Genomic DNA, 19,827 nt, shown 5'->3' with positions numbered 1-19,827 from the left:
ATGGCTGACTGGCAATTCGAACCCCGGTCTCTCCCAGACCCCAGCAGTCCAACACTCTAACCACTACACCACACTGCCTCTGTGATTATTATAATTAATTTCCCAGTGCCAACATGAAAGACCCGACAGTCAAGACTACAAAGAAAGAAATGACCTGCTCTTTTATTGCAGAATTAATGCCACCTGGCCTAAACCTGTACTGCGACTCACCAGCAACGTGCAAAAAAGATCTTGGGGAGAAAACGCCCCAAAATTACTGTAAGGGGTGGGGTGGGGACACTAACCCTGGCAGACAGAACCAAATTTGTAAGTGTTGGCTAGCAGCGAGCCTTTAAGAGACGATCTCCCCACCCCCACCCCAAAAATGTGGTGCAGTGTATTTTTTAATTAGGGGGTGGTGGTCCTCTCCCTTGCTTTTGATAGGTAAGGGGGTTAAAAATAGCAGAATCCGCCACCCAGCCTTAAGAACCTCAGAATGGTTGGTTGGTGGGATAGATGGATGGAGAGATAGACGCCTCCGCCGCGCCCCCCCCTCCCCAAATCTTAAAGGAACTGGATGATCTTTGGAGATGGCTTGCTAACGATTGGCCCTTTCGCTCCATCCCCGAAGCAGCAGAGGGGGGTTAGCATCATTCCCAGGCACCAAAATAACACAGCGCCAGAGAGCAGCAGCAGCAGCAGCAGCAGCAGGACACGTGTTCGGCGTGCAGAGGAGACGGGAGAGATCGCCAGAGCCCCCCTGCTCCGTGGCTCCCCCTCTCTCTTCCTCCTCCTCCCGAGAGCGCAGCAGAAGCATGCAGCCCGGGTGAGGAGCCTCGCCTCGCCAGCCCCCGCCAGGGTGGTGGCGGACCACATAGAAGACCACCGGAGGATGCAGCCAGGTACCTTTTCCAGCAGAGCTGCTTGGGTTCCATGCAGGTGTGCAGCGGTGCCTGCGTTTCCCCTGGGCTGTGGGATGCAAACTTTGATCCTCGGTTTTTTTTGTTTTTTTTACCAAATAAAATAGGATTTTAATTTTAAATACCTTTCTTCAACCAGGTGGGCATCTGTTGGGGAGGAGGGTGGGCAGGGAGTTTGGGGGCTCGTGAGGATTAAGAGAGTCAGGGTGGGGTGGGGGGAACTGCCCTGTGTTATTTTGCGCCAGGGCTGAAAGTGTGAGAAAATCATGTAATTTTTGCATCTGGGTTGAAAGTGTGACAAAAGCGTGTTGCTTTTCCATGGGGGTCGAAAGTGTGACAATATCAGAATATCTTTGAGGGGGGGCTTCCTTTAATTTAGGATGGGGTGGGGACCTCAGACCCAGCAGGCTGCTGGATATTTGAAGAAACCAGGTCCCTGGTTTTCTTGAAGAAAATCCCTACCAAAATCAGGGGGGTGATTCCCTCCTTTCCCCCACCCACCCCCGATCTCCAAATACTAAAAGCGTGGGGGTCTCGAAGACACAGAAAGAAAAGGAGGGACCCCAGTAGTGCCAGATTCCCCCACCTTCTTCCCTGCAGGTTTAACAGACTCTAAATTTGCCAGTGACACCCTGGAGCAAAATGCACCCTCACTTTGCGTGTGGACTGGGCAAGCTTCAGAGCTACCTCCATCCTTTCCTGATTTCCCAGTTCAGAAGTGGGGCTATTTCTAGCGGGTTTAAAAAAATAAATTAAAAGTATTCCAATCCAGTCATGCCTTCCGCCTCCTTTCGTTTCACATCACCCCCACAACACCTGTTCAGGAAGACTGGGGTGGGGGAAATATTACTGATATGCAAAGGCACCCTTTCTGCCTAGCTTCTGAAAACCACAACGAATCCATTCGCTCATTAAGGCTGGCTTTGGGCTCACTTCCCTACTGACTGTTATGTAACCAAAGTGGAAGCAACCCCCCACAACTCACACTAATTTTGAGCAATCTCTTTTGTCTTCAAATCCCCAAACATCCAGGCCTGAAATTTTAAACAGAAACAGGACCCCCTCTCCATCTGTCTCTGCACAGAAGGGTCTGTCTTGCTGAGGGACCCTGGGCAAAGTGGTAGATATTATCAGTCTGCCAAATAAATGCCACCTCCTTGCTCTTTATATTTAACCCCCTCCTAAGAATCAAGGATGCAATGCTAAAAATAAAGTGTGTGTGTGTGTGTGTGTGTGTGTGTGTGTGAGAGAGAGAGAGAGAGAGAGAGAGAGAGAGAGAGATTGAGAGATTATTTCTTTAGTTATTTCAGTTTTTGATCTTTTAAAAATAATAATAATAATTTCAAAAGATGAGTCTGCCTCCTGCCCACCCACTTGGCATTAATGAAATATCTCTCTCTCAATAAAGTCAGTTTGCCCAGCAATGGGGATCAAATGTTTGCTCTTTTGAGTGGGTCTGCGATTCAAGCGGAGAGCTCTCTTGAGAGCTTCTCCCGGCTTTGACAAATATGTCCAGGTCTCCGGGGAGGAGGGGAATCTGGGTGGAGGAAGACAAGGCGAAGGGCTTTAGTATCAGATTTGTCATTAATCTGGAGCCAGGCTTGTTGAGGATAAATTATGCATCTTGCTGGGAAACCCAAGATGGAACTGTATGCCTTATTACACCCCCAGCATGACATAAGGATTTTGCTAATATTTGATATATGGCTCTTGTAGATTTCATTCGAGTGCCCCTAGAGGGACTGGAGAAATGATATAGAGAGCGGGGAGGGTGGGGAGGGGGAGAGAGAGCTGGGAATCTGCAAGGACAAGGGTAGTCATTCGTCATTCTGTCAGTTCCTGGGAAATGCAGGTGGTCCCCGGTCACCTTAAATAGCTTGACCTGAGCTTTGCGTTGCAATCCAAGAGCTGAGCTTTGGGGCTTGTATATAGGGAAGTTTTTAATGTTTGATGTTTCATTGTGTTTTCATATCTTGCTGGAAGCCGCCCAGCGTGGCTGGGGCAACCCCGTCAGGTGAGCAGCATAGAAATAACAAAATAATCATTAAATTCTTATTTAAGGTGCCCAAGGGTTGTATGTCCTGCAAACAGCGAGGATTGCTTTTCTTTTCTGCGGACAGCTTTTCCATTTCGTAAGTTCATTGCCAACGCCGTCGCAAGGGGGTTGGACTAGATGACCCCTTTCGGGGACCTTCCAATTCTATGATTATATGTTTCTGTGAGCAAATGTATGCTAGCCTCAGATACGCTATCAGGCAAGCTTGGCCGTGTTGACATTTGTAGATTTGATTGCTAAATGCAAGCAAAACAAACAGGTCGAAATTAGATCACCCTCCAGGGTGACAGAAAAATTTCCCAGTGTAAATTAGCTGCATTTGTGTATGACATACAAATGCTTTCTGGAAACCCTCGCATTGCTGGCTGCAAAGAGGAAATGAACCACATGAACCACAGCTCTGGGGCACCGGCTGGGCCTCCCTCTCTATTTAAAATACTGTCCTGAACCAGGTCCTGCTACAGGGTCAGCAAGCAGTTAGTTCCCCACCAATAAGCCCAGGTGCCCTCCTTGTGGCTCCCTAAAATTATTCTGTGACCTGGAGTTAGTGAACAATCTCGTGAGCAAAGGTCTTCCTAGGCAGTGAGGCAAGGGCTGGGTGGGGCTGCTGGGTCACTCCTTAAAAGAAGAAAGCAAAAGGTTGGGGTGTCCGAGAACAAAGGAATTTTGTGTGTCCCCTGACCTCAACCTGCAGGATGTGCTATTGCCAACTTTTTAGCCCACCACCCACCCAGCTTGCTACTGCGGCTTGTGTCAAATGTCCTCACGTACTCATCACTGCAGAATATACAGTGGTACCTCAGGTTACAGACGCTTCAGGTTACAGACTCTGCTAACCCAGAAATAGTACCTTGGGTTAAGAACTTTGCTTCAGGATGAGAACAGAAATCACGCCGTGGCGGCGGCAGGAGGCCCCATTAGTTAAAATGGTACCTCAGGTTAAGAACAGTTTCAGGTTAAGAACGGACCTCCAGAACAAATTAAGTTCTTAACCCGAGGTACCACTGTACTGCGGTCAAGTGCAGAGAAACACTGGTCATTTGAACAGTTGGCAACTCTCTGTGGAGGTACTAATCCCCACTCTGCGGGATAATTATAATTATTTTATTTACCGTATTTTTCACTCTATAAGACGCACCAGACCACAAGACGCACCTAGTTTTTGGAGGAGGAAAACAAGAAAAAAAAAATCTGAATCTCAGAACAGCGCAGTGAAAGCAGCAATCCCTCTTGCTGTTCTGGCTTCTGGGATAGCTGTGCAGCCTGCATTCGCTCCATAAGACGCACACACATTTCCCCTTACTTTTTAGGAGGGAAAAAGTGAGTCTTATAGAGCAAAAAATACGGTATATCCTGCCTTTCCCTCAGAACCAGGACTCACAAACACTGGAAAAACCCAGAAATCTAAAAGCATATGAAGTATAATAGTTGGAAAGCAATTAAGATATGGTAGAATGAAAATGACATAAAAACAAATCTATTAAAATGCAAATAGTAAAAACAGCACAGCACTGCTATAAGTTCTTTCCTTAAAAAAGAAGAAGAGTACAGACAGTTTCTGAAGGCTTATCAGAATAAAATAGTCTTCATCAGCCAGCGACCAGTCTGGCCTCTCTAAGGAGGGAGTTGCAAATGGTACTGTATTAAGAAATTGGCCAGGCGCGTTTTGCGACTGGCACGGGTCCAGTTGTGACCAATGTGGGGATCTGTGGGGGACTCCTACGCTCGGGTCCCATTTGGGGGTTTCCCTTCGGGGCCTCTAGTTAGCTGCTGTGCGAACAGGCCCTTTGGCCTGATCCATCCGGCTCTTCTTACGTTCCTATTTAATTATAGCGGCCTCCAGTAGCACAAGGGGTCGGTGCGTCTAGCTGTTAACCAGAAGGTTGGTGGTTTGAGCCCACTGCCAATTGCCAAGCTGGCATCTGGATTCTGTGGAAACAGAGTACAGCCACGGATAGTCTCCATGAATTTGTCTGACCCCCTTTTAAAGCCATCTAGGGAGGTGAGCAAGTTCCATCACGGGAGTGAGTTCCGTGGTTTGACTCTGCACTGAATTTTCTCTATCCTGAATCTTCCCATGTTCAGCTCCACTGGATAGCCAGGAGTCCTAGTGCTACAAGGGAGAGGGAGGAAAATATTGCCCTATCTACTTTATCCATGCCTTGCAAAATTGGATATACTTCTACCATCCCGCTCACCTTTTCTAAAAAGTCCCAAACGCTGCAACCTTTCCTCGTAGGAGAGTGTTTTGTTTTGTTTTAATTTTTTAGGGAAAGGGCCATCGCTCAGCTCTGGAGCCCCTGCTTTGTCTCATGTTTGATCCCTGGCATCTCCAGGTAAAGGTACCCCTGACTGTTAGGTCCAGTTGCGGACGACTCTGGGGTTGCATGCTCATCTCGCTCTAAAGGCCGAGGGAGCCGGCGTTTGTCCGCAGACAGCTTCCAGGTCATGTGGCCAGCATGACTAAGCCGCTTCTGGCGAACCAGAGCAGTGCACGGAAACGCCATTTTACCTTCCCACCAGAGCAGTACCTATTTATCTACTTGCACTTGACGTGCTTTTGAACTGCTAGGTGGACAGGAGCCGGGACTGAACAATGGGAGCTCACTCCGCCGCAGGGATTCAAACTGCCGACCTTCTGATCAGCAAGCCGTAGGCTCTGTGATTTAGACCACAGCGCCACTCGCGTCCCAGGTAGGGCTGGTGTTCTCCTGAGACTGAACGATGCAGTATCTTAAGTTCCTAGTTCATCGGCCGGGCTCATTTCAAGCCTTCCTATTCCATCAGTCCTAACTAACTCTGGGGGTTAACTGGTGTCGCTGTGCATGGCCTCCCATGATTTGTGGGCAGGAGGTGATTTGCCTGCCACACTAAATTAGCCACGGCCAGTAGTCAGAAGTGGGATTTATGAGCCAGAGTGTGGATTTGCTCAGCCATCCAGAAGCCACTTGCTCCAAAGCAAAGTCTCATTGAAGCGGCTTTTGTTTTTAAAGCAAGCGCAAAAGGATTCTAAATTAGCGAGCTGGCCTCAAACAACCCGGCCGCCTTACCCCACTTTCCCCTCCTTCCAAGAGACACAGGAAGTGGAGGGGTGGCAGTTCCACGCTGCTGAGGCCTGCAGCCTTTCTGAGGCCTCCTCCTGGTTTCCCCTGTGCAAGAAGAAATTGCAGGTTAAAAAGATAAAAGGGGGGGGAAAAGCCAAAATTCTGCCAAGTGACTCCCCCAAGTGGAAAAGTTGCAGCTTTTGAGACTTTGTTTAGCTGAGAGAAAAGGTGACATGATAGGAGATTCTAAAATTATTCATGGCCGGGAGAAAGTGGCTAGTGAGAAGTTTTTCTCCCCCTCTTGTAACACCAGAACTTGTGGACATTCCATGAAGCTGAAGAGGTTGAAGGTTCAGGACGGATAAAGTTCTTCACGTGGCACAGAGTTAAACTATGGAACTCCCTCCCACAGGAGGCAGCAATGGCCACCAACTGGGATGGCTCTGAAAGAGCGCTGGACAAATTCACAGAAAGGTATATTATCTGTGATGGCTGTGTTTCGTCCCAAACAGCTGGAGGGGGCCGTGTTGACCAAAGCTGGCTTAGAGAACATGACATATTTAGTCATTATTCAATCAATAAATCAACAAAGCCGGCAGAAAACTAGAGGGTCGAGCATGGATACGAGGGCAAAAGTTGCCTTCAAGAAGAACCTAATACAGCTCACACAAATAACCTGGTTTGCGAAAGGGAAAAAAGACCCCGCCCAAGTGACGCTTCCCGCAAAGTCAACTAACCTTTGCAAAAGCCACCCTGAGTTTCCTAGCGTTTAAAGGCATGGGCAGCAAATCTCAAGAATGAGAATTAATTACCCTTTTCCCTTCTGGCTCCTGCGGAAGGGTTTCTGAGTCACAGCAGGCTGTTTTGGATGCTGTGCCCGGAAGGACCGGCCAATTGTGCCCGTCTGTGTCTTTAACAGCATGTGGAGTGAACGCTCCTCCTGCCAGCGCTGGCAGGGGCCGTGCCTCAGCGGGGGCAGCAAAACTGGCACAGTCTGCCTAAGAGACGGGGGGGTCCTTCCCCCACTTGGCTTACCGCTGGCCACCTCTAGAAAAGTCACAGAGATGCTGGGAAGCATCTGAAAGGACTGCTGAACCAGCATTGGACCTTAAGGCCTCAAGCTGTCTCCTTGCAAGGTTTAACACCTGAGCTGCCTAAACCTGCATGGAATTGCCAGAGTTTCACTGACAGAAACTTGCAAAGGAGCAGTGAGTGGTCTCTTGCGAGGTTGTCAGAGGGGCAGAGAGGCTTGCAAAGTGCTGAGGTTTGACCCAGCAAATTCAGACCCCAAGAAAGCTTCTTTTAATTTCAACTGACAGGAGCTTGCAAAAGGAGCAGAGGGGATGCTAGCAAGGTTGTTGAAGGAGCTTGCAAAGTGCTGTGCTTTGACCCAGCAAATTCAGATCTTGGGAAAGCTGTCCTTAATTGTCAGGAACACAGCCCCCTGCTCAGGCCTAACTTGTCTCCTGCGCTCTCTTTCCGTTCCTGAACCCCACTCCTCATTTCCTATCCCTACTTTTCCCTAATGCTGGTATTTTTTCCCAGGCCCCACCTCTTCCTTTCCCTGGGTCTATTTTTGCTCCTCCTCCTCCCCTGATAGCGCCCCTGTTTTTCAGGGGACAGTCCAGGATTTACAGCAGCCGTTCTGGTTTCTGATTTGATCCCGGAATGACCTGCTTTTCGTTAGGACGCTCCTATTTCCATCGGAGAAATGTTGGAGCGTATGAAGTCATGCGACCCCCAAGCCAAGGAGATAAGTAATGATGCAACCTTTAGAAGACGTCTGAAGGCAGCTCTGTATAGGGACGTTTTTCAATGTTTCAGTATGTTTTTATATATGTTGGTGGCTGGGGCAACCCAGTCAGATGGGCAGGGTATAAATATTATTACAGTGGTACCTCAGTTGTTGAACGTAATCTGTTCCGGAAGACCGTTCGACTTCTGAAACGTTTGACAACCAAGGCGCAAAGGTCAGCAAAATCAGTGGAGAAAATTGAAAAACACGCAGTGGAAGCCGTTCGACTTCTGAGGCACGTTCGAAAACAGAAACATTTACTTGCAGGTTTTTGGCATTTGAAAACCAAAACGTTCAGCTTCTGGGGTTCTCAAAAACTGAGGTACCATTATACAGTGGTATCTCAGGTTAAGTACTTAATTCATTCTGGAGGTCCGTTCTTAATCTGAAACTGTTCTTAACCTGAAGCACCACTTTAGCTAATGGGGCCTTCCACTGCCGCCATGCGATTTCTGTTCTCATCCTGAGGTAAAGTTCTTAACCCGAGGTACTATTTCTGGGTTAGCGGAGTCTGTAACCGAAAGCTTATGTAAACTGAAGTGTATGTAATCTGAGGTACCACTGTATTATTATTATTGAATAGGAAGCCCCTTATTTCATCAGAGAAATGTTGGAGGGAATGCTTTTGGACAGACCTTCAGAAACCCATAATATTGCTCCACATAGAGCAGTCCTCACGCTCTGGTTTCCCTCGCTTTGTCTCCCATTCCAGGTCATGGCGTGCCCTGAGATATCCTCCTCCATCTCATGAACTCCTTGCCTCTGCCCAATGCCTGCGGAACCGCCTGCCACCGCCATGGTCCACCCCGAGGGGAGTGCCCTGCTGAAGGCCGTCTGGCAGGGCAAGTTCCGCCTCACCCGCCTGCTGCTAGAGGGCGGGGCCTACATCAACGAGGGCAACATCCAGGGCGAGACCCCCCTCATTGCGGCCTGCGTGGCCCCCTACGAGGACCCTCAGAACAAGTCCCGCATGGTGAGGTACCTCCTGGAGAACGGGGCCGACCCCAACATCCCTGACAAGATGGGGAAGTCCGCCCTGATGCACGCCTGCGCCGAAGGGGCTGGGGCTGAGGTGGCTTCCATTTTGTTGGCGCACGGGGCAGAGCCCAGCGCCAAGGATTACTCTGGGGCGTCGGCTTTGGTGTACGCCATCAACAAGGGGGACCGGGGGACCTTGCAGGTGCTCCTGGATGCTTGCAAGGCCAAAGGGAAGGAGGTCATCATCATCACCACAGACACGTCCCCCTCAGGGACCAAGAAAACCAAGCAGTACCTGAACTCGCCACCGTCGCCAGGCGTGGAGGACAGCCGTTCGCCCGCTCTGTGCATGTCCCCCTCAGACATCGAGGTGAGGACCTCCCAGTCCCCTGGCGGCAGTGAGAAGGAAGAGGAGCGTGACGTTTTCAACTTCACTATGGCCACCCGGCTCAGCTGCTCCCCTCTCCCGCACGGCAAGGGGAAGGAGGCTGAGGAGAAAGCCCCAGCCCTCCCGCCCAAAGGCCGGCCCAAGCAGCTGAAGAGGTTGAACTCGGAGCCGTGGGGCCTGGTGGCACCCTCTGTCCTAGCTGCCTCCCACCAGGAAAAGGCCCGGACCCCGGAAGAGAGGATGACGGCTGAGATGAATGGCCTGAGCTTCTCCAAGAGGCCTCCGTTGTCCCGGAGACACAGCATGGAAGGCCAGGAGTCGTCCTGCCTCAAAATGGCCGCTCACCAGGCCTCAGGGGAAGAGCTGCTCAGCCTGGAAGCCGCGTGGGCAGAGAAAGTCCATTTCAGTCACCTGCACCAGACTCTCGCCCGACGCAACACAGCGCCCGAAACCCAAGACGGCGGCCCGAGTCCTGGCTCCCGGGCTCTGGTCCACCCCAAGCTGAATTGCTTGGACCACTACGAGTTGGATTCCCTCTGCCCCGAGTCCATCCCCGGCTCCCCGGATTCGGGCCGCGTTTCTGTGGAGAGGAGGAAGTACAACGCCTCCCCGTTGACCCTGCCGGCCAGCTCGTCCCGTGAGAGTTTGGAAAGCATCCCCAACGCCGTCTCCCCCATCACGATACGACGCCGGGCCCCGGGTCTCCTCGAGAGGAGGGGCTCTGGGACGCTGCTGCTGGACCACATTGCCCACACCCGGCCGGGCTTCCTGCCCCCACTCCACCTCAACCCCCACCCTCCCCTCCGCGACATCCGGGGCAATGGCAAGCCCTCCTCCCCGGCCCACAAGGGCCTGATCCCAGTGGCCCCCACTTCTCCCAAAGGCAAGAGGCTACTCCGGAGGCACTCCATGCAGACAGAGCAGATGAAGCAGTTGGTCAGTTTTCAGAGCCTGATCGCCCAAGGGGACTCGGTGGCCAGTTAAGACATGGCGGAATGGGAACAGGGCAATCTACAGTCTTCTCGTCTTTGCCTCATGGGGACTCGGAGGGCCTTCCACAATGCCGTTTTCCTGCTTTCCTCGCCGGCCTCCGAGCCCACCCTGTCTTCGTAGCTGGGTTTCTGCGTCTTCCTCCTTCCTCTCATTTTGGTGTTCCGTGTCGTAGCCGCCATCTTTATAAACTGGACATACGAAGCATGACGTCGGAGCCGACACCACGAGGCCAGAGTAAAGGGGAGGGGCCTTTAGAGTGAAGTCGCTGAGGGCAAGTAGGCGACCCAGGAAGTTTTGCCCATCTGCTTGCGATGAAATTCTTTGGAGTGGGAAGGTTGAGTCGGCTGTTAGCTTCCTTGACTGACCCACCAAAATCTTCATCAGGCCTGCAGGAGACTCCTGGCATCCTTCGCTTCCTGCCCTACAGACGAGGCCTGGGAACTGCAAAAAAGGCAGAGCAGTGGAGTCTGATGCTTGACATGGTGACTCCATGGGGTAAAACCCCAACAACATCTCTGAGATGAAATCTAGAGGGTGAATTCGCATTTGGAAAACATACGTTTTGTGGATCGATGTCTGCCTTGAGGGTCCCGTCCTCAGCAAGCAGAGACCCATCCCAGTAGAAAAGAGGACTTTAAGCCCCCAGATGTTCTTCCCTGGGTCACCTTCATCTATATTCTTTTGAATATTTTTTTTCTTTTGGGTGGGGGGAGATTTCAGTTCTCTTGTTGCCACTTGATGTTGGTTGGGTGGGTTGTGGGAAGTTGTATGTCCAATTTCAGGGAGGCGAATCTACGCACATCTGGTTTTTAGACCTGGAAAGCTGAAAACCGAGAGGGCACATGTTCTCTTTGCCACCTCCTGCAGTGGGTGGCATGGGCAAGAGAGAGCTCTAGCAATGGGCTGCCAGGCTCTCTTCCTATGGATCGCAGTCCACCTGGGTTCTTTTGGAGGTGGGGCGTGACTTTCCTGAAAAGCTCAAATTAGTTTGCTGCAGCTGGGGTAAATGCCAAACCCAATCCAAGCCCCTTTAAACTGGCATCATCCCCCAGCCCCACAGAATGCTGAAGCACCCGAAAAATGCCAAGGCAGCCTTTGCCAACTTGGTTTTAACCTGGAAGTTGTAGTCTAGAGCATATGGGGACCGAAAAAATATGTTGGCAAAGGCTGCAGTAGGGCAAAACTCCCCCAAAATATTTGATGCCTGAGACACAGGATATCTCCCTCCCCTGCCCCTGAATTAAACTCAGAGACACTCTTCGTTCTTCCTTACAAGGAGGTGTATCCATTCCTCCATCAGCTCCCAGAACAATGGTATGTTACTGTTGGGAGTACCTGGTTGTTAACCACTTTTTGGGGCACCTCTTCCTCGCCCGTTCCTTGCCAGGGCTCAGGGATGGCAACAGGATTTATCTGGCCAGTAGGGGTAATTCTGGGATTCCCGTTGCCCCCCCCCCACCCCCATGCAGCCTGTCAGCTGTAACCCAGCCTGCATCAGGGAACCCAGACACATCTTTGACGCAATCTAAGCACGGGCGGCACTGTGGGTTAAACCACAGAACCTAGGACTTGCTGATCAGAAGGTCGGCAGTTCGAATCCCTGTGACAGGGTGAGCTCCCGTTGCTCGGTCCCTGCTCCTGCCAACCTAGCAGTTTGAAAGCATGTCAAAAAGTGCAAGTAGATAAATAGGTACCACTCCGGCGGGAAGGTAAACGGCGTTTCCGTGCGCTTCTCTGGTTTGCCAGAAGCGGCTTGGTCATGCTGGCCACATAACCCGAAAGCTGTACGCTGGCTCCCTCGGCCAATAAAGCGAGAGGAGCGCCGCAACCCCAGAGTCAGTCACGACTGGACCTAATGGTCAGGGGTCCCTTTAGCATTACCTAAGCTCCCCAAGGCCTGGCCAGCTCTATAGGGCCCAAGCCTTCAATGCAGTGGTTCAACCTCCTTGCCTCTTGGCACTCAGTTTGCATGTCCTCTGGGCCAAAAGAGAGTGCCCAGCAACCTCCCTGCAAGAAACATGGATTCCATGGCTGTCGGTCCAGTTTGAAACAGATTGAAATGTCTGGTGCAGACCAAGTTCGGGCCTTGACACTGCGCTCATTTGGGCAGTCGAAGAGAGTGAGAGGCTCTCCTGCCTCTCCCAGCTTTCCACGTGCCTCAGTTTCCTGCCAAATGGGGCTCCCAATACAGACCCACGTCTGTAAAACGACTTTGATAACCGAAGGAGGGAGGCTGTGGCAAAGCCGCCAGGGTTGCTGGCAACAACGAATGTATTCTCTTGTTCCTTCCTGCGGTTTAGTAGTGTCGACAAAGCAATAGTACTTCGGAGTAACACTTGAACTCAGCCCCTTCCATCTTTAAGCGCTGTTCCGGGGGGTGCTGAAATGACACCCCCACTCTCTCTCTCAGCAGGCACAGGGGGGCTTCAGGAAGGTGGGATCCCCACCGCTCAAGGCCTGAGGCCCAATCCAAGCACACTCTCAGCTCTCCTGAAGGAGCACCTGTGCAGTGTTCCCTCTTCCTTGCACTTTTGCTCCCGGTCGTGCGGCACACCCTGTGTCGCTGAGGTGTTGATTGTTCAGGTGGCATGTGCCACCGCCCTGTGGTTTCTTCCAGCGATAAAAGTCAGTTCAGGTGGGGATGTCCGTCCCCCCCTCTACTCCTCTTCCAGTTGGATCCCTGCCTCTCCATTTTTCTTGCCTGTCTTCCTTTTGTCCCAGCTCAAGACCAGCCAGCCAGAATAACCTCTTCCTTCTCTCACAGCAGTGAGCACTTAATTTTTCTGGAGGGACTCTTTGAGAAGGACATGCCAGGGCCCCACATTAACCTTCCCTCCCCAAAACTGGGGTTGTTGGTTTTTTTGCAAACCCTGCTTCCACAATCCTCTTCTACTTCCACCTTGGTAACTGGAGCAGAGCGCTGGCTGGCCTGCTGCGCTGGAATGTTTATGAACATTCCATGACAGCAGAGAAGCTCAGCCAATAGCGACAGCTGTGCTGTCGGTGAGGGAAGATGGACCACCCACTTTCCTGCCTACCGTCAATCCCAGCCACCAATTTTTTTGAATTTCAGTATTCTGAGCTTTGGAGAAGGGCGTCGGTATCCAGGGTATATTTCCTGCTGTGAATCCACCCCTTCCCCTCCGTTGCCCCACATGCTTTCTTCTCCCAGTCCCAATAATGTCCTCTGTCTGATAGGCAGCCCTCCATGCTCTAAACCGACGTTGTTTCCTTAATAGCAAAACACAGGTTTTCCCCCTGAATTTCGTTCAATTGCCTTTGCACTCGTCTTTCTCTTCCAATCGTGGTACAAGCACAATGTCGCCCCCTGTGGCCAAACGCACAACTTGTTGGGTGGTGAATGCCAACCGTTAAAGCTTTTCTGTGCTATAAAGTCCTGTATGGACCAATAGAGATAGATAGATATAAAATAATGTACACATAATACTGAACAAAAGAACTACTGCGTTTGTTTGCTTATTTGTGCGCCCGTGTTTGTAAATAGCCACCAATGTGCTCCACTCCTCTTGCCTTAAAAGCGGCTCAGAGCTTTTCGTGTCAACCAATATTCTCTTATAGGGCCTGTTTTCACCTGGAGGAGAGACAGTGCTGGAGTCTAAGGGTTTATGTTTGCTTTAGATTTGCGCAGCCTCAGTGTCAGTCCCAAGCAAATTCGGTATATGCTGTCTAGAGTTCTGCAAGTTCATAACATATTTAAACCGCCTCTCTGCCACCCTCATTCTAGCATCTCAGACAACAAGGAGTAAAAATACCGACTCAAGAGCTAGGATAGTCAAAAATATTCGATAGCCAGCTTGTACTTTTATCATTTCTTTCTTTATAATATTAATATTAATATCAATATTATATTCATATTTATTTGTCACTTTTTCCCACTGAACAGTCTTGAAAAATAAAAGTACAGTGGTACCTCGAGTTAAGTACTTCATTCATTCTGGAGGTCCGTACTTAACCTGAAACTGTTCTTAACCTGAAGCACCACTTTAGCTAATGGGGCCTCCTGCTGCCGCCCCACCACCAGAGCACAATTTCTGTTCTCATCCTGAAGCAAAGTTCTTTACCTGAAGCAACATTTCTGGGTTAGCGAAGTCTGTAACCTGAAGCGTATGTAACCCGAGGTACCACTGTAACAGGAAACATTTTAAATGAGCAATAAAACAAGACCTGCAAGTCCAAAATGCACGCCTCCAAAGAACATATCCTGGCCATCCCGCTTAAAGGGTGAGGTCACAAACGTAAAACCCTAATTATCCTTCCAATGTAGGGTCAAAGGGTCAATAGAGATGGAAGAGACACAAAGTGTTGCTTCATCCTTCCTCTTAGCTGCTGTTCAGGTCAAAAGCATTGGGAGGCTGACTCCTACCCCACCCAGCTGTGATTCCTTGGTTCCTGCATTCTGGCATTCCTGGGAGATTAATTTCACTACTTCCTAGTTATAAAATGATGGATGCCGGAGCTCTCAAGTCAACAGCCAGCAATATCCCTCTGTCCCAAGAGCCCCTCCCAGAGCACACACAGGATTGTTGCAGTTTACCCAATGAGCAGAAAGCACTCTGAACATGCTCAGAGAGACACTGATCATTCCAGGATTAAGACCCAAATGCTTTTTCTCCAATTAAGAAGCCTCTAGGGGGGTGAATCTGTATTAATGTCCCTGGCTAGTGGGTGAAACTGCCCACTTGATCTGGATCCATTCTGCAAAAAAAAACCCCACCTGGTTCCTCTTGGTCCAGATCCACAAGCCAGGGAGCAGTGGAAGATCACGGTTGCAAAGCTCAGACAGACTGTGTCAATAAAGGCAGGAGGACAGACAGTGACATTTTAAACAGCTGTTTGGAACAAGCAGGGCGCCTTGGAGGGGAAATGCACACAGGAGTGTTGTGAAGCCAAGCTGGTCGGTAGCTGACGGCACAGAAGGAGAAATGGTCGTGGGTGGAGAGCTAAGCAAGAGGCAGGCTGGCACTGCTAAGCAGGGAAGTTGAGAGCAAGGACTATCCTGTCTTCTGCTGCCTCAAAGGAAATGAGGAGAAGTCACACCAGCTTTCCGCCTAAGCCTGCCAAACAGTCACTTTCATACTTTTCTGAGCACGCATGCCTCTGAGCACGTGCAGAGTGATGCACAGGCAAAGGTTTTGTTTCAAGAGCAAAGGACTTTTGAGCATGGGCTCAACCCCATGTGAAAGAATATGTTTGAAAAGTGATACTTTAAGACACAGTGACTCTCTGGGTGGGAAGTGGCTTTTGAAAAATGGTTGAGGCAAGGCAAATATTTCCTGTGGATTCCTGTGTTTTCCAGGACAGGGCCAGGAGGCTGAACTTCCGGCTCCTTAGAAGCATATTTTAAAAAAACAAAAAAATGCTGGTTTTTTTTTAGCATAGAAGAGAATAAGATACATTATAGTATAAACTATATAAAAAGGAAAACAACATTTTGTTACAGCAAGTCAAATTCAAGTTTATTATGGGGCAAGTCCATAATAAATACCTCTGTTTAAGTGATATACTTAGGAAAGTACATCAAGTAAATATCTGAATCTATTTTTTAAGCTATCCCATTTTCCTGTTTCAGGGTATAAGGATAAGAGATTTAGGCGCACTATAAAGGAGGCATCATCACTGCTGGTGCATTTAATTAGAGTAGGTTAATTAGTGTTGGAGCACCCCGTTGGTATGCAGAAAACCCCAGGTTCCATCCACTCCAACTTCTTAAGTTTAAAAAGATCTCAGAAATAAGACTTGGAAAATGCATATGGGTGATAGAATTTCTCTCCTCCTCCCCATTCCATTCCTTTGGTGTGCTTTGCTCCTCCTGGATTCCGGAGTCTAGAAGAATTTATGGAATGAATTCTGAATTGGGAAATGTACCGCTTTAGACCATAAGAAGAGCCTGGTGGGTCAGGCCAATGGATCATCTAATAGAGCACCGTTTTCTCACAGAGGCACTCACAACTCAAGTACAAGGGCACCCTCTGCTCCTGTGGTTTCCAGAAGCTGGTATTGTGGAGGCAGAGCACAGCCATTGTAGCTAGTAGCTGCCCCCTTTTCATTTTCTCTTCTGGAGAGCCAGTGTGGAGTAGTGGTTAGGGTATCGGACTAGGACCTGGGAGACCAGGGTTCAAATCCACACTCCGCCAATAAGTTTGCTGGGTGACCTTGAAGGCCAGTCACTGCCTCTCAGCCTAACCTGCCTCACAGGGTTGTTGTAGGCAGGGCTTTCTTAAGCATATGTGGCACTGGGGTGCAAAGATCTGCCCAGCGCCCCCCCCAGGTTGCTCAGTCCCAGGCGCGCAGGAGGGCAGAGCTCATGGCGCAGAGCTGCCCACAGCAGAAGAGCCCACTGCGGCGCTCCGACTGATGGGTGGGCTCTTCCCTGGACTCAACTCTCGGGCCCCGGACTCTTGGCCTGGCGCCCTTGAGAGCCCAGCGCCCAGGTGCTCTGCACCCCTGACTCCTATGGGTAAGACGGGCCTGGTTATAGGGATTGAATGAGGAGGGAGAGGACCATGTGCCATGTATTTGAGCTCCACGAAGAAAATGCTGGGATTTAAATGCAATCAAGAAAGCAGTAGAAGAATTTGCAGCATCTCCCCACCTTGCGTTACTGAATGCAGACGTCTACACTGAGGAGCACCACACAGTGTCAATACCCTCCCCTTGCAGCAATCTTGATATGATGGTATCTTTGGCCATATCAAGATGCTTTTTCGGCGTATCAGTAAAGTGCCACAGGAAAAGAATCTTGCTGTAACCATGGACACCTAGTACAATCACTTCAAACCTGCTTTCTCTGTGTAGACAGTGGCTTTCCACCAGCAACGTCCCATGTACCCAGGGCTGGGCGCACAGATGTATTAAGAATCTCAGAGCATAATTTTGTCTGGAGTGGTGTGCTGAGTTTTTCTTTTTTCAGTGGCGCGGAGGAGGTATGAAAGGACTTGCATTTGCTCTGCAGATAATTTGAATATATATATAATATAAAATAAAACAACAGAGTATTCAGTATTGGATGAAAAATCTAGGAGGCCTCCAGACTCCAGCACATACCAGAAAGGTAGATTTGCACAACTAGATTCCAGAGGTCTGGAAAGAATAACTCAAATAATAAATCAACTTTATAGTTGCTCTTCACTATAGGCATAATGAAGATAGGTCACTGCTGCAAAGGATTTCTTTCGTTTTATAACTTGTGCCATTCTAAGTTTATTGGTGAGCTTCTCAGCAAGTGCCAATTATGCATGGTACCTTATTACCATACCTTATAACAATTCTTAGTTACACTCAGTCTTGCCATGAACAGTAGATTCCAAATCAGCAGCTCAGAGAGCTCATATCAAGTTCTGTATTTGTATTATTTTGTGATATTGTTAACCAACGGGGAAAACAAACTAGTCCTCATGGAGAGAAATGGTCGGCCCCGGTGTGTGTGCATGCAGGTGTATCCGAAATACAGCAGTGCCCCCTAGTGGCTACATGTTCCTGCTGCTGTTTGATTAGGCATGTGTGGCCTGGAGAGAGTCCTGGGGGCCAGATAGAGAGCACCGGGATGCTAAATGTGGCCCTCAGGCCCCCACCACTGCTTCTAACATCAGCCAAACACACCCAGTTCAGTTCCACTTGGTCTGTTGTTCTCCATCTTATGATGCCCAAGCATCCAAAAGTTTCACCCATTTGTCTCTATGGCAGCCTCGCTGGACTTGCAAATGGACATACTTAACTGCTTGGCTTAAGGCCATTGCCTTAACAAAATAACTTGTCTGACCTGTCTCTTCTTCTAGCACCTAAACCAAACTGGATACAGGATTGCAGGCAGGGGTGCCAACTTTAATAAAATATAGGACAGGGGCAGGTAAGCTCTGCCCCACACAATCAATAATAAGATACTGTACACACACAATTGGAATGGCAAAGCTCATTAACTGATGGTAGGGGGGTTTCAAATATTTTATTGGGGCCCCCGAAGGGACCTCGGCCCCTAGGGGTTGGCTCCTATGGTTGCAGGTTTGGAAGGAACCCCTAGGAACCATCTAGACTGACCCTCTGCAACACTAATAACAACAAATAAATAAGCAAGGGGCAACCAGCCAGGCATATACGTGGTTACAGAGGCTCATGTCATCATTTTGACTTTCCAAAATACCTATTAACCTTTTCTACAACAAAATGGGGCTGGTTATTCCCAAACAAATGTGTTCTAATGGCCAGGGCAACAGAAACAAGTGTGTTTTTATCCTAGAGGGCCTGATGGTGCAGTGATTTAAGGACGTAGCAAAAGCACCCATGGCTGGCAAACTATCCTTGTTGTTGCTGGCATCTCTTGGTCTCAAGAGGCAATGGAGTGTGCCTCCTTGGGTGAAGTCAAGCCAGTGTGTTAGCACTAAAGTAACCTCCCTGCACAGGACGCGGGTGGCACTGTGGGTTAAACCACAGAGCCTAGGACTTGCCGATCAGAAGGTCGGCGGTTCGAATCCCTGCAGCGGGGTGAGCTCCCGTTGCTCGGTCCCTGCTCCTGCCAACCTAGCAGTTCGAAAGCTCACCAGTGCGAGTAGATAAATAGGCATCGCTCCAGCGGGAAGGTAAATGGCATTTCTGTGTGCTGCTCTGGTTCATCAGAAGTGGCTTAGTCATGCTGGCCACATGACCCGGAAGCTGTACGCCAGCTCCCTTGGCAAGTAAAGCGAGATGAGCACCGAAAGCCCAGAGTCAGCCACGGCTAGACCTAGTGGTCAGGGGTCCCTTTACCTTTACCTAACCTCCCTGCACAAGCCTGGGCAGTGTTCATGCAGGTCTTGGGCTGCCCAGATGCAGGGCCATCTTAAGCATATCCGGCGCCGTGGTGCAAAGCTCCTTTCAGCCCCCCCCCCCCGTTTCCCAGAGTTTTTTAGGGAGGACGGTGCTGCTGACGGGGCTGGAGGGGGCGGGCAGTGGCTGGAGGGTGGCTCCTTTGGCGGGGAAGAGGCAGAGGCTGGACATGGCACCAGCCGGCTCAGCTGGCGGCTTCATGCCGCGGTGATCATGGCAGACGGAGGCTCTGGGTGTGGTGCTGCTTCAGCGTGGCATGGCGGAGGTGGGCGAGAATGGCAAGCTGGTGCCGGGAGGCACCGCTTCCAGCCTCTGCCTCTTCCCTGGCGCACTCCAGAACTTGGCGCCCTGGCGCCCCACGCCACTAGCCTCTATGGGTATGACGCCCCTGCCCAGATGACAAGACCCTCACCCCTGTCTGAGCCTGGCTGATGTGGTCCAAAGGAAAGCAGAACAATACAGTGGTACCTCCGGTTAAGAACTTAATTCATTCCAGAGATCCGTTCTTAACCTGAAACTGTTCTTAACCTGAGACACCACTTTAGCTAATGGGGCCTCCTGCTGCTGCTGCCCAATTTCTGTTCTCATCCTGAAGCAAAGTTCTTAACCCGAGGTACAATTTCTGGGTTAGCGGAGTCTGTAACCTGAAGCATATGTAACCCGAGGTACCACTGTATACGTTTGGCACCAAGAGTCGCCGGAAGGAGGAGTACAGGATGCCATCCTTAGGGATTCCACTCTGGATTTCTGTAGGCTTCACTCCTTAGCCTTTCCTTCTCCCGAATATGTCCCGCAAGGCAGGAGAGGTTTAGGATCCGCTGTGGCACCTTCATATTGCACATAGAAATGAGTGC

At 50.1% G+C, this 19,827-nt stretch overlaps 1 protein-coding gene across 1 annotated transcript; it reads left to right on the top strand.

Annotated features, from left to right (window-relative positions):
* Positions 1–280: 280 nt before the first annotated feature.
* On the top strand, positions 281–11,228 carry ANKRD34A (ankyrin repeat domain 34A). The gene is made up of 2 exons (XM_081893043.1): positions 281–881; positions 8,507–11,228. Exon 2 carries the CDS (start codon positions 8,564–8,566, stop codon positions 10,142–10,144), a length of 1,581 nt encoding a protein of 526 aa, XP_081749169.1. The 5' UTR covers positions 281–881; positions 8,507–8,563; the 3' UTR covers positions 10,145–11,228.
* Positions 11,229–19,827: the final 8,599 nt, after the last annotated feature.

This window comes from Podarcis melisellensis (assembly GCF_964234715.1).
Source record: "Podarcis melisellensis genome assembly, chromosome: 16".
NCBI classification, from domain to species: Eukaryota; Metazoa; Chordata; class Lepidosauria; order Squamata; family Lacertidae; genus Podarcis; species Podarcis melisellensis.
The sequence above is the reverse complement of the archived record's forward strand: the minus strand, read 5'-3'. Positions and strand labels throughout refer to the sequence as shown.